Source organism: Cetorhinus maximus, chromosome 1, assembly GCF_964194155.1.
Source record: "Cetorhinus maximus chromosome 1, sCetMax3.hap1.1, whole genome shotgun sequence".
NCBI classification, from domain to species: Eukaryota; Metazoa; Chordata; class Chondrichthyes; order Lamniformes; family Cetorhinidae; genus Cetorhinus; species Cetorhinus maximus.
Genome location: NC_135879.1, coordinates 220,312,269 through 220,327,147, shown reverse-complemented (window position 1 = coordinate 220,327,147; position 14,879 = coordinate 220,312,269). Strand labels below are relative to the sequence as shown.

The following is a 14,879-nucleotide window of genomic DNA, read 5'->3' as shown; positions in this document are numbered from 1 at the left end:
ACAAATAGCCCCATTCTCAATGATAGGGGAGCCCAGCACATCAGTGGAAAAGATGAGCTGAAGCATTTGCAAATACCTTCAGCCAGAAAAAGTGCCAGGTGGATGATCCATCTCAGTCTCCTCCTGAGGTCCCCAGCATGACAGATGCCAGTCTTCAGCCAATTCAATTTACTCTATTATCTTAGATCTAGTATTGTGTAATGAAGCAGGGTTAATTAGTAATGTCATAGTAAAAGATCCCATGGGAAACAGTGATCACAACGTGGAATTCGATGGTATTAAGTCTGAAAGTGAAATGCTCCAATCACAAACACGAATCTTAAACAAAACCAATTACTAGCAACGTGGGGACAACTGGTTAAGGTTAATTGGGTAAACAAACTAAATGGTATGGAGGTAAATGAACAGTGGTAAACTTATAAAGAAACAATTCAAAATGTTCAACAAAGATACATTCCATTGAAAAACAATAACTCAGCAAGAAAGACCCAACCGTGGCTCACTCAGAAAATTAAGGTTAGTATTAGATTAAAAGAAAATGCTGAAAATGTTGCACAAGTAGCAAGTCTGAGGATTGGGAGTGTTTTGGAAACCAGAGGGCCACCAAAGAGTTGATAAAAATGGGAAAAAATACAATGAGAATGAACTAGCCAGAAATATAAAAACAGATTGTAAGAGCTTTTATAAGTACATAAAGAGGTAGAGAGTGGCTAAAGTAAACATTGGTCCCTTTGAAGCAGAGACAGGAGAAATTGTCACGGGGAAATGAGAAAATGGCAGAGGCGTTAAACAAATCTTTTGCATCTGTCTTCACAGCAGAAGGCACAAGTTACATAGCAGATATAGACGGTAACCCAAGGGCTAAAAAAAGTGAGGAACTTAATATCAGCAGAGAAAAAATACTGGAGAAATTTAAAGGGGCTAAAATCTGACAAATTCCTGGGACCTGATGGCCTACACCTGACAGTTCTAAAAGAGATTAGCTGCAGAGATAGTGGATGTGCTAGTTATGATTTTCCAAAATTCCTTAGATTCTGGAAAGGTCCCACTGTCGCTGGGTCAAAATCCTGGAACTCCCTCCCTAACAGCACTGTGGGTGTACCTACACCACATGGACTGCAGCGGTTCAAGAAGGCAGCTCACCACCACCTTCTCAAGGGAAACTAGGAATGGGTAATAAATGCTGGCCTAGCTAGAGACACCCACATCCCATGAAAGAATAAAAAAAAGTTATTTCCCTTGGAATTTGTGCTCATGCCCTCATAATGTCACTCAATTACTTCTGATAACCAGAATACGAACATAGCCATGAATTTAAAAAAAGTCTTGAAAACATCTGCAGCATTCTTCTTTTCATTAGGACTTCTACATAGACTTGTGTATTTAGATGGCGCCTTTCTTGATTTCAAGTTGTCCAACTTCACAACTAATGAAGAACTTCTGAAGTCCAATCACAAGCAACATAGGAAAACATGGCAGTCAATCTGCAAGGTTCCACAAACAGTAATGCACATACCAATACTCTGTTCCAATGGCAATGGATTCATGATATTGTTACAACCACAGCCAATGTCATTTGCTGAGCAAGTCAAATCCCAGAGGGAAGCCAGTTTTACTGATCATAACCTTTTCTCCTCATTGCAAAAAAAGGAGGGGAAAACTGCTGATCCCAGAAGCACAGAATCCCAGTAACACTTTAAGGATTTTAAAATTAAAAGATTTAACGAGGAGGAAAAATTACTGAAGCACAAAAGATTAAAATTACATGGTTAGAACAGTCTTACAAAACATTCCGCCAAAAAAAAAACTTGGTCAGAACACACAAGCAAACTATTTGGCAACAGCTCCTTTATAGATTTTTAACCATAAAAAGTCAGTAATACTACCCAAGGCAAAAAGTGCTGTTACTCTTGCAAAGTATACCACACAACTTCTCGCTCTCTTCCACTCTGCTGTGGAAATCTAAAGGAAGTTCAGAAACAGACTATGTCCTGAAAACAAAGATTTTTCTGGCTTGAAACTGGATGACTGCTTCAAATTCACAGCTTTTATCAGCACAGAGCTGGTCTCAAGACATCTCCCCTACACAGCCACCTACAACTCATCTCAACATCTTTACTTAAATATCTTTCCCCCCCCCGCCCCACCCTTTCATCTTAGACTCCATTGTCCTAAGCACCTCTTTGAACTCAACCTTTCCAAAATATAAAAATATTTAATGTCTTCCTGTTGCCTCCACTCTCAAGTCAAATAAAATGTAATAACCTTCCCTTGTTTACTTGCTTGGTCAGAGGCTGTAGGGAGAGAAACAGTTGACGATTCAGGTCTACGACCTTGCATTAAAACCGCATCTAACGAAGGGTTATTGACCTGAAATGTTAACTCTTGTTTCTCTACAAGTGCTGTCAGAGCAGCTGAGAGAGCGCGCTTGTTGTACCAAGCATAGGTTGAGAAGCTTCAAGAAAGAAACGTAACCCTGCAAATCACAGAATCATTAACATCGACCCAATCAACTGGCACAGTAAACTTACGGCAATCAGTAAAAAGCTTGAACTACAAGAATAATTTCCAGAAGTGTCAAACACATACAATTACAGAATGGTCAGAGGCAGATTAAAGCCAAACAGCAAAAGGAACCTGATACAGGCAAATATTATAGGACATGCATTTTGTATCCTGTACACAAAATATGATTTGAATCACACAGGAAACCACATCAGCAACTACTTGCATATGATGTTAAACCTGCTTATTTGTTCATTTCCGGATACTGGAGAAACACTCATTTGTAGATTCTCAGTTCTCCCATCCCGTCCATTTCAATTTCATTCATCTAAACTATGACCTCAAAATGCTGCATTTCAGTGCAAGCAAAAAACTTATCAATTCAGTCAACTATTTCACACAAATAAAACCCAACCTTAAAAACCTTGCCTATAATGTAGTTAAGCTAAAACATACCAATCCCTCCACCACCGAATAAGATTTGACAGATCATCTCGCATCAATCTAGTCACCATGCCCAGTCACAGAAGTGTTACGGCACAGATGGAGGCCATTTAGCCCATCATGTCTGCACCAGTTTTCCAATCTGGGGGCTTATGTCAAAATTGGGAGAGCTGTCAGACAGACTAGATGAGCAACAGCCTGACACACAATCATAGTCACCAAATTACACCTTGCAGCCAGTGCCCAGACTCCATCGTCATCCCTGAGTTTGTCATTCCCACTGACAGGCAGGTTAGAGGTGGTGGGACAGTGGTATACAGTCAGGAGGGAGTGGTTCTGAGAGTTCTCAACTTTAGATTCCAGAGCCCATGAAGTTTCATGGCATCAGGTCAACCGTGGGCATGAAAACCTCTTGCCGATTACCATCTATCACCCTCCCTTCAGCTGATGAGTCAGTACTCCTACATGTTGAACACTATTTGGAAGAAGCACGGAGGGTAGCGAGGACATGATATGTATTCTGGGTGGCGGGGCTTGAGGCCCATCACCAGGAATGGCTCAGTCGCAACATTACTGACTGGCTAAGTCCTAAAGGGCAGATCTGCCAGACTGGACCTTTAGCAGGTGGTGAGACAGCTAACAAAAGGGAAAAACCCACTTGAGCCTGTCCTCACCTGTCACAGATCCAACTGTCCATGGCAGTATTGGTAAGAGTGACCACTCGACAGTCTTTGTGGAGATAAAGTTCCATCTTCAACTAAGGATACCCTCCAGAGTGTGCTAGGAACATAGGAGCAGGAGTAGGGCATTCGGCCCCACTAGCTGCTCTGCCATTCAATTAGATCATGGCTGATCTTCTACCTCAACGCAAATTTTCCTCGCACTAACCCCATATCCCATGATGTCTTTACAAGCTAGAAATCTATCAATCTTGGTCTTGACTCAATGACTGAGCCTCCACAGCCCTCTGGAAGAGAGAATTCCAAAGATTCACCAGCCTTTAAGCGAAGGAATTCCTCATCTCAGTCCTAAATGGCCAACCTCTTATTCTGAGACTGTGTGCCCTGGGTCTAGACTCCCCCACCAGTCAGGGGAAACATCTTTCCTGCATCTACCCTGTCAGGCCCGGTAAGAATGCGTGCTTCAACGAGGCCACCTCTCATTCTTCAAAACCCTAGAGAATACAAGTCCAGTCTCCTCAATCTCTCCTCATAGGGCAATCCTGCCTTTCCAGGGATCAGTCTGCTGAATCTTCATTGCACTCCCTCTATGGCAAGTATATCCTTCCTTAGATTAGGAGACCAAAACTGCACATGCAGTCTCACTAAGGCTCTATGCAACTGCAGCAAGACTTCTTCACTCCTATACTCAAGTCTTCTTGCAGTAAAGGCCAAAATTCCAGTTGCCTTCTAATTGCATGCTGCACATGCATGTAAGCTTTCAGTGACTTATGAACAAGGGCACCCAGGTCCCTTTGGACATCAACACCTCTCTCATCATTTAAGAAAGACTCTGCATTTCTGTTTTTCCTATCAAAGTGAATAACTTTAACAGGTTGTCAAACATGATTTCTCTTTCACAAATCGATGTTGACTCCTACCATTATTTTCTAAGTGTCCAGTTATCACATGCTCTATAAATAGATTCTAGTATTTTCCCTACTATTGATGTTTTGCCACCAGGTCTGTCGTTCCCTGTTTTCTCTCTCCCTCCTTTCTTGAATCATGGGGTTACATTTGTTACCTTCCAACCTGCAGGAACCATTCCAGAATCTATAAAATTTGGGAAGATGACCAACAGAGCATCCACTATCTCTACAGCCACCTCCTTCAAAATTCTGGAATTAGATCATCAGGTACAGGAGATTTATCAACTTTCAGTCCCATTAATTTCTCCAGTACTATTTCTTTTTTCACTAAGACTACTTTCTTTCAGTTCCTCATTCTCGCTGGTCCCTTGGTTCTCTAGTATTCCTGGGGAGGTCCTTTGTATCTTCCTCTGTGAAGACAGACACAAAGTACTTGTTTAGTTTCTCTGTTATTTTCTTATTCCCCATTATAAATTCCCCAATCTCAGCCTGTAGCAGTCCCACATTGGTCTTTGCTAATCGTTTTCTCTTTATATACTTATAGAAGAGAGTCTGTTTTTACACTTTTTGCTAGTTTACTTTCATATTCTATTTTCTCTTTATTAGTTTATTGTCCACCTTTGGGGAATTTTAAAATGCTCCCAATCCTCATGCTTATTACTTTTTTGGTAATTTTATAAGCCTCTTTTCTTTCATCTAATATAATCTTTAACTTCTCTTGTTAGCCACACAAGTGCCAGGCAATGACCATCTCCAACAACAGAGAATCTAACCACCTCCTCTTGACATTCAATGCCATTACCAATGCTGAATTCTCTACCATCGACATCCTGGAGGTTACCAGTGACCAGAAAAATCAATTGTAGCAGACACAAATACTGTAGCTACAAGAGCAGGTCAGAGACTGGGAATTCTGCGTCGAGTATCTCATCTCCCAACCCCCCCAAAGTCTGTCCACTATCTGCAAGGTACAGGTGTCAACTTGCCTGGATGAGTACAGCTTCAACAGCACTCAAGAATCTCAACACCATCTAGGACAAAGCAGCCAAGTTGATTGATACCCCATACACCACCTTAAATATTCACTCTTGTCTCCACTGGCACACAGTGGCAGTGTGTGCAAGATGCACTGCAGCAACTCGCCAAATCTTCAACAGTACCTTTTAAATCCACAACTTCTACCACCTAGACAAACAAGGGCAGCAGGTACATGAGAACACCACCACCTGCGAGCTTCCCTTCAAGTCCGATACCATTCTGACTTGGAAATATATCAATGTTCCTTCACTGTCGACAGATCAAAATCCTGGAACTCCCTCAAGAGTGGGTGTACCTTCAGTAAGCACATGGACTGCAGCGGTTCAAGGCAGCAGCTCACCACACCTTCGAGGGCTATTCAGGGTGGGTGCTAAATACAGGCCTTGCCTGCTACACCCAATTTCTGTGAATGGATAAAGAGAGAAACATGGGCCATTTACCACAATAGTGCTCACCTCATGATCACAAGCCATAAAGTAAAAGTTATTCAGCAAAGTGCAATTTTAGTCCAATGAAATATTTAAACATGAGAAGTATTTTTTTTCAGTAAATATAATTTTGTAGCCTGCAAGATCAATTCCCTATCCATCTCCCTAACTCCCATATATCTTCTCAACATAAAGAAAAATATCAATGCAAATAAAATCTCAATTTTTCAAACAACATTGACAAGAGGAAGACTTCCAGCATAAAAATAGTTAAACCTTTCTGTTCCATGATATCACATGCAACTGAGGCAGAAAACTCAGCCAATGAACCTTTAAAATGTTAGCATAATACAACTGAAATTGATGCATCAGATCACAGAGGAAATTACATGCAGCTAAGTTGGTCGGTAATGCATAGTTTGGTTCTCACTTCTCCTAAATTGTAAGTTGGCAGAAATAACACCAAACACTAACACAACAACAGAGCAGTTAAAATTTATCAATCCAATCTTCAACCTGACAAAAAATTAAAATGTATCCAAAAGTAATGTAAAACTTGTCATTTCTATTTATTGCAATCTTGGAGATCAATTCCCTTATGCAAGAACTGCAACATAATTCTCATGACAAACCTGCCACATCAGCCAAACTATTTAATAAAGGCAGGGGCATTATACTACATCATGCACCATGTATCACACACAATGTGTTTAATTTATCCTGCCCCTTTAAGGATATCCTGACGTCAACTACAATTTCACAAGATAGCAACAGATGCGGAAGCTCTTTCAATCCATCTAAATTCAACCTCCCAGAAAAGATCCTGAAGTCCTCCCACTGCAGTACCTAATTATTTTCAGGGCTGTTTTGCCTCCACGCTCTATCTGAAAATCTATTCAATTCATCGATCACTCCCTGCTTCAAATTCTAAAATTACTTTTTGCTGTATTGAACCAGTGTCTGTCTCTTCATCCTTCTCAGACAAAACCATTTTGAAAAATAAACACCCCAGGAGGTACCCTTTCCATTCCCTTAAACTATCTATTGTTCCTCAATAAGATTACTTCTCATTCCCACTTTGTTAGCCGAATAGCTCAGTTTTCTCCCATAATTCAGACCTTAGAAACCAGACTCGTGGCTCTTCTCTACTGCATTCAGCAGTCAAAAGATCCCCTTTGTGTTCTGGTGACTGATACTGGAAGCAGGACTCAAGGTTTAGTCTGACCTAAGTGTTATTCATTTAGATGATGACACTCACGAAGTCATGGCAATGTAGTTCTAATTGGTTGTGTTGTTTGCTGCTCTGAATTGCTGGAAAATTTTAGTTTTTCATCTTTATGTAAAAAAAAAGCCTCAATTAACATCATCCTGAGCTATTTCCACATCATCCAAGGAATATAGACGTCATGTTGGCTTCTTTCCTGTTGACTGGGAAATTTGCAGATCAGGAGGCTTCTGTAAATTTCCGGTTGTAGGTCAGATGGAATAGCACTGCTGTCTTTATATGGCTTAAAGCAAAAAATACAACAGGCAATTTGTTCCAACATCGATCCTAACTGCTCAGTTTTTACTTTCTAGTCTACGTCGTGTAAAAATCAACCAGCTGACACGGGAGTAACAGAACTTGAATCCTGCCTGCATGGTCCTTAGCCATTACACTAGTCACTAAATTGCTGGGTTTTTCTATTGAGGGTGAAATACTATGTGAGAGAATAGAGAAAGAAGTAGTAAAATAATCGATTGTTACCATCAGCCCGGCAGTCATAGCAAGTCAAAATGTTTTTGCAAACATTGATGCCATTTCCCACACGGAGCACATTTATTTATTCAGCAATGTACACTTTCTCTACTAACTAGCATCTTAAAAAGTATAATCAATGTATTGTATATGATTAAACAGCACAAGCTTTGTCCCCAAGTCTGAACAAAGTTGTAGCAGTATACCTTCTTAAGGTCTATATTTATTTTTTAAAATATTTCTCACACACCAAATTTAAGCAACTGAAAATTTGACTCTTTCATCAGGTAAATACAGTGGGACATGTCACACCTTTTTAAAAGACCTGCAATCGAATCCTTCAAATGTTCATCCTTTCTATATTTGGCTAATGCCTTATATACATTCCATTCAGAAACTTAACAGTACCATACTGAGATTTTATTTCCCCATGTAATGTTAAGACACCTCTTAAGATATTAAACGCTTAAGATATTTTTGGTCATATAGAAGCATTTTTTTGGAAGCATATAGTGCTACACCAAAGTTTTATGGAAGTGCTTGGTCTTACGCGCCAACTGGAAAGATGGAGACATTATTTAATCAGTCGCATTTCCCTTCTGCCCTACCATCCAAATCAACACAATTTCCACAATCAACTGGAGATCAGCATTCTTAAAGCTTCCAAATACAATTCCAGAAAGATGACATGGCACGGACATTACTTGTCAATTTTTTGTGTAATGGATAATCTTAATTATGTATTTCAGGAAGGGTTACATTTTAGGTCAGAGGAAACTGGATACTGTGCTGAACAGGAGATTCACAATGCCTGAACAAAAGCAGAATCAGCACAATTAAAAATAAGCAGCAACTATGCTTTTGTATTGCTTAAAAGAAACTGCTGCATAGTTTTCTTAAATAATGCACAATCAGAATAGATTTAGGATTGATCACGCAGATCTAAATGACAAGAGATATCAAACTAAAAATTTGCACGTTAGCATTGCATTCTGCAACCTCAACAAAGAGCCCTGTGGAAATGTCAAATGCATTCAGTCCAAACTGACTATAAATTACTACTTCAATTTCTTTTAAATTCAGCATACACAGAACCAGAACAGATTTCCAATTGTGACTCCAGAACAGTAAACATTTTTTTTAAAACACTGTGGTGGCTTTGCCTATAGCTACTATATGGGATAGATTACTTGGCACATATCAGGTGACATTCCATTTGAGACAGAAAGTGTATATTAAATATATCTTTAACACATAAATTTACTTCATAAAAACTACAGTATTTATATATATTATATATATATTAAACTCATTTGTTTAGGGGGAAAACCTTAAAAGATTTTATTTTCTTTTTAATACAGAACCAGGAAATACACATCAATCTGCATAATTCAAAATAGCATTCTACACACAAATAAACTTTAACCTTTAAGGTTAAGTTAAAAACAGCCCCAAAACTGTCAGGACAGCGACACTGCAGCATTAACCTGTCACTGATGGCAAAATCTCGGTATAAACTTCTACTGAACAGTCGTGGTACTGCATCAAACTCAGCCAAGTTATACACAGTAAAGTAAAGCTTTCTGTTTACAGCATTACAAGGATTCTCCTGACACAAAATGCATCCCAACAGATTAAACTACAGGAAGGGGCAGCATTCACCAGCGAGGGAATAAAAGATAAACTGCCTCTTCACAGGATGCTGATGAGCTTTAACTTGCAGATTTAAAATAGACACCCTCTAAAAATATGTACAGAAGGCTCTTGGCCTTTTTTAAAAAAAAATACAAACCAGCCCCTTCATCCTCCTATTTCATGCACAGCAGAACCAAACAGCAAGCGATCTGTAGCAACCCCACCCAATCAAAAGAATAAAATAAATCCACCCATCTTCAAATCACTGAACAAACAAGGCTTTTACTTTCCCCTCCCCCACCCCCCCCCCCAAAAAAGCTGCTGCTGCCTTTTAGCTACACACACACTCAAGAAGGAGATAAAACCGAGACAAACCTTGCATCCCCCACCTTCAGTTTGTACCAGAATTTACTTGAGCTGATAAAAAAAATATGCAGCAGGGGGAAAAAGGCCATGAAACCAATCACTGTGTACGACTGCCTGAAACAAGCCAATCAGAAGCAACTGTTATTGGAAACTGGCCAACCATATCATAGCTCATTACTCAGTCAGACAACTGCTTGCTCAGAGAGAAAGAGGCTGGGGGGGGGGGGGAGGGGAAGGCCAAAAAAAAAAGGAAACAAAAAAAAACCTCACAAGGGATGGCTACTAGAATAAAATGTTTTTGGGAGAATGATGCATGCAGCTAAAAAAAGGTCCTGATTATGCAGAAACACTAAATAAAAACAAAGCTACTTGTCCAAATAGGGGGTTTAGAAACTGGCCGTCAACCAAGAATCCTCGAAATAAAACTAGGTATGTGCTGCAGTTCTCACTGTGCAAGTCATGTACAGCACACATCAAACTGCATCCAGGTAATCCAGCCTCCTTTCAAAATGTCATGTTTGTGTGGACACAGGTACTTGCAACTGTAAATTACATTCCGTGTTTATCAGCACTTAAAAAAACTTTGAAAAAAATTTCAGATCACTGTACTTTAAAGGTCAATATTTTACCCAAATGTCAAGTACCCCCTCACTTATTTTACCATTCTAAATTATAATACCGAACACGTATAACTGATGCACTACATGTTAGGAGTCTTTCGTTACAAAAGTTTCACACTAACAGACTTCTCTTAACTGTATGCACATGAGATGCATAAAATCAAAACTTTGGAGTAATTTTAAATGGTCTGATCGTTATTTTAAGTGAGCAATCTGTATTTTCTTCTTAAAAACTGCTGTTTCCGAATATTGCCAAAGAATAAAAAATGCTGTCTTAAAAAAATTGTGAAACTTCTTTGTTTTCAAACAAGGTAATGATTTAAAGTACATCATCTCGTCACTGGTGTATAACTCTTTCCTAACAAAAATGATATAAAGCATTTTTCTTAAAATGAAGGTTTTTGCACACCTTCAAAAATGATTATAGCCAATATATGTAACATGAAATTAAGAAAAACAAATCCAGGAAATTATCTTGTTATAAAATTTCATTTTCCTTCTTATGTTCTGAACTTTTTCCTTCCATTTTCTTCAAAGGAAAGGGTCGATGCTGGTGCATTGATAGACTGCATTGCATTTTCAAGATGCAAGAGACAGGATTGGCCAAATTGCCTTGCCTTGCTCATTTGTGAATCCTTATGCGGCTCATTTAAAGCCATTTACTATTACCCTAATGCCAATCCGCTTCACTTAGGCTCTGAACCAAAGAAAGAAGGAACTTACGTTGATATAGAGTTTTTCATCGTCTCAGGATGTCCCAAGATGCTTTACAGCCAATGAAATCCTGAGCGTATTCACTGCTGTAATGTAGGAACCTTTCTCAAAATGGAAGGCTATAAACGTAAACATTTGTGGTGGACAACTGATCTACCTGTGAACCCTCAGATCTGGATTGACCAGGTCAACAATGGTGTGCCTCGTTATCGTCAGGTAAAACTGCCTTACTACATCAGGATAATGCCGGAGTAAGTCAAAACTAACCAAGACTTATTTGTCCACATCCAGCCACCTCCTTGGTATCAGCTTTGGCTCAGTAGTAGCACGCTCACTGGAAGGAAGCTAGAAGTTTGAGGGTTCAAGTTCCACTCCAGAGATTTGGCACACAGTCTGGGCTGGCACTTTGGTGCAGAACCAAGAGAGAGTGTGGCACTGTTGGATGTGCCATCTTTCAGATGTGACGCTAAATCAAGGTCCTATCTGCCCTCTCAGCTGGATGTGAAAGATCCCACTGCACTATTCAAACAACTGCAGTAGATTCTTTCAGTGTCCTGGGCAATATTTATCCCTCAGCCATCTTCCACAAAACTGATGATCTGATCATTTATTTTATTGAAATTTGTGGGAACTTGCTGTGCACAAATTGGCTGCTATCCTTCCATTGAAAAAATCATTAAGGATGAGTTTCAGGTCAGAATTTTCTGAAAAAATAATGGTCTGTGTACAACACTTGCCGCTACTAATGTGAAAATCAGTCAACAACTAATACCAAGGAAAAGATGCCCCATGAATTGTGAATTGCCACAAGGTAGCTAGCTGAGTTGTGCTGCTCCCCCCATGTTAACTTTGTAATAACTGCACTTCATCCTTAACTCCCCATCTCACAAATGTACATTAATTGTCCATTAAACTCACCACAACACATTAAATCTAGTAACCCTTTTAACAACATGAAATTGTTGATGACCTTCAATCAACCTCTGGCCCATGAACTGAGTGTTTAGAAGAATGGAGTTTCATTTCTTCAAGTAGAGAATTGATGTTGGAGACCTTTTAAATGTCAAATTTAAAATGGTTGTATTTTTCTTACTTTTCCTTTCTCTTTTCTCTCTCTGAATCCTATCTTTTATTCCCTCTTTAATTTCTTTTTCTCTACTCAATAGGACGATGGGCTCACCCACTCAAATTAACACTTCCTCTTTTGTCCTTCTGCGGGCTACTTCTGGATCCTTAAATCTCATTGGTTGAGGAGATATACTGTCTGCCCCATTATTCGCCAAGAGTCCAGCTACCCTGTTGCACCCTTTATGAGCTTTCAATTCCAGCAACTTACAGGGCAAAAAACATTTGAGCTGGGAAGGCCACAGATGCCCTCTGGTAAACTCCAGTCTACTGGTTTTATACATAACAACTGCAGAAGTGTTGTGAACGAAGGGCCAAAGCCTAGGTAGTTGGGGATTTGAAAGTGATGCAAGGTTAAATTTTTCACTCCATATGGAATATGCTTTGGTATGTTCCTAACGTCCCCATGCACAACTATATTTTCAGTCCTCACCTGATCATATATGTTTACATATAATCGGTGCAACCTCTTACGTCTACTCATGGCAAATGAAAATAGACAAACAATGCTAATTTATTTCTGCACCCCACTAACAATAGGAATTAATAATATAGAGCTTATGTAAATAGCAGACTTCTTCACTTGATAATAAGTTCAGAAATGATAACAAATAAGAGCTCCTAGATGTGGTGTGTGTCCTTACTGTTCCATCTATGAAAGATGATGGACACGCAGCAAACAATCCATTTCAGATGGGGTGTCTTCATACGGTGCACCTTTGCTGATGGCTGGAGAGGCCAATCCTTGGGAGGCCGATTCTACCACAAATGCCGTAGCGGGTCGTTTTCACCGTTGGCCTCTGTTGCCAAGCCGCTTTAGCCAATGGTCATCATGGTGCTGCATGCCAGCAGGAGGTGACATCAGCTAGTGACTCCCAGATGCGATAGTTGATGTTTAGGGCCTTCATGCCACGCTTGCAAGCATCCTTGAAGCGGAGATTTTGGTGTCCCGCTAGTCATCTTGCTCCGACCACCTCACAGTATGGAAAGTCCTCAGGTATGCAACCATCTTCCATCCTGCAGATCTACCCGATCCACCAAGGCCTCCTCTGTTTTATTAGTCTGAACAAACTTGGGAGCTCTGCCTTCGACAGGACTGCTGCATTCATGATTTTGTCCTGCCAGGATATACCCATAACGCACCACAGATAGCAAAAAATGAAATTGTGGAGCTTCTTTTCCTGATAGCTGGAAGTCGTCCATGTTTCACAGCCATACAGCAAGGTGCTGAGAACACAGGCCTTATAACCATCAGCTTGGTCCTAAGGGTCAGCTTAATGTTATTCCAGGCACATTTCACAAGTCAGCCAAAGGTGGTAGCTGCTTTTCCTATGCACGTATTGAGCTCTGCAACAAATCACAGATTGTCTGTCACCATGGACCAGAGGTAGCAGCATTTGTTCACCATTTCCTGTGGGGTGTTATTTAGTGTGATCAGGGGTGGAGATGCAACACCTTGTCCCATGGCCACAGTTTTCTTGATGCTTATACTCAGGAAGAACAAGTTCCAGGCATGGGAGAGACAGTCCATGGGTCTTTATAGCTGAGTTTCTGGGTGACTAGCGCAGCAGCATCAGTGTAGAGGATTTCTTTGCTCAGGGCGCAATGTGTTTTTATCTTCGCTTTCAGTCTTGAGAGATTGTAGAGCTGGCCTTCTGACCTAGTGCACAAGTAAACTCCTTCCATATTGGCGGGAAGGCAAAGATCAGGAGCATGGAGGAGAAGATGCCAAACAGAGTGGGGGCCAGGACACAACCCTGTTTCACTCCATTCTTCACCCCAAAACTGTTGGAAGTGGAACCATCAAAGTGTAATTTTGTCCTGGAAGGAACGGATGAGACTGGTGGACAGTCAATTTTTCCCAAAATCTCGTAGAGTTCTACTCTGCTGGCAGTGTCAAATGCCTTGGTGAGATCTGTGAAAGTAAGGTAAAGAGGCTGTTCCCTACACTTGCAGCTGGCGTAAGGAGAAGATCGTGTCCACAGTAGATCCACCGGCAAGGAAACCGCAGTGTTTCCAGGTACGCTTGGTCTGCAAGAAGATGGAGTTTTTTTTTAAAGTATGAACCCAGCAAAGGCCTTCCCCATGATGCGAAGGGGTGAGAAGCCCCTGTAGTTGTTGCTGTCTCCTCTGTCACCTTTGATTTTTTTATAGTGTAATGATTTTTGCATCAAGCATCTCCTGGGGATGAACCTACTTTCCAGCAGAGAAGGAGGTGGTCATAAAGGTCTGGCAAAAGATGGAACCTCCCATCCCTGAGCAATTCAGCTGGGTTTCCATCCTTGCCGGATGCCTTTATGTTTGCTAAGAAATCTGCGGCCTTCTCGAGCCCAAGTGATGTGGGTTCTTCGTCCAACTCATCCATAACAGGAAGCTGCGGGAGAGCGTCAACTGCAGACTGGGAGATGTCTGCCTCACAGGAGTGTCCAACCCAGCAGGACATCTGTTTAATTCTGTCGGTGAGTACTTCACCACCTGCTGACTGCAGTTGGGGGAGGGGGGACTGTGATGATAGTAGAACCAAACGCCCTCTTGATCCCTTCATACATAGCTCGTTGTTATGACAAGGTGAGGAGGGGTCACAGGGCTTCCCTCTTTTCCCTCTCCTCACTTGACCATAACAGTTTTTGTTTTGGATATAGATAACCTTGCCAATTTAGTGTTCTTAAGTGTTTACA

The 14,879-nt window shown here is 40.7% G+C and overlaps 1 protein-coding gene across 15 annotated transcripts in view; it reads right to left on the bottom strand.

The window, feature by feature from the left end:
• Window positions 1-14,879, bottom strand: part of ctbp1 (C-terminal binding protein 1) — a 414,171-nt gene that overhangs the window by 231,024 nt on the left and 168,268 nt on the right. For 2 of the 15 annotated variants that reach the window (XR_013578151.1, XM_078553455.1), the window contains exon 1: window positions 9,752-9,839. The exons of the other annotated variants lie outside the window; for them this stretch is intronic. Coding sequence is in view for 1 of the 2 variants with exons in the window: in XM_078553455.1 (XP_078409581.1) it covers window positions 9,752-9,831 (80 nt within the window). In the remaining variant the exon portion in view is untranslated. Of the gene's footprint in view, window positions 1-9,751; window positions 9,840-14,879 lie in introns of those variants that run through there. 15 annotated transcript variants of the gene reach the window in all.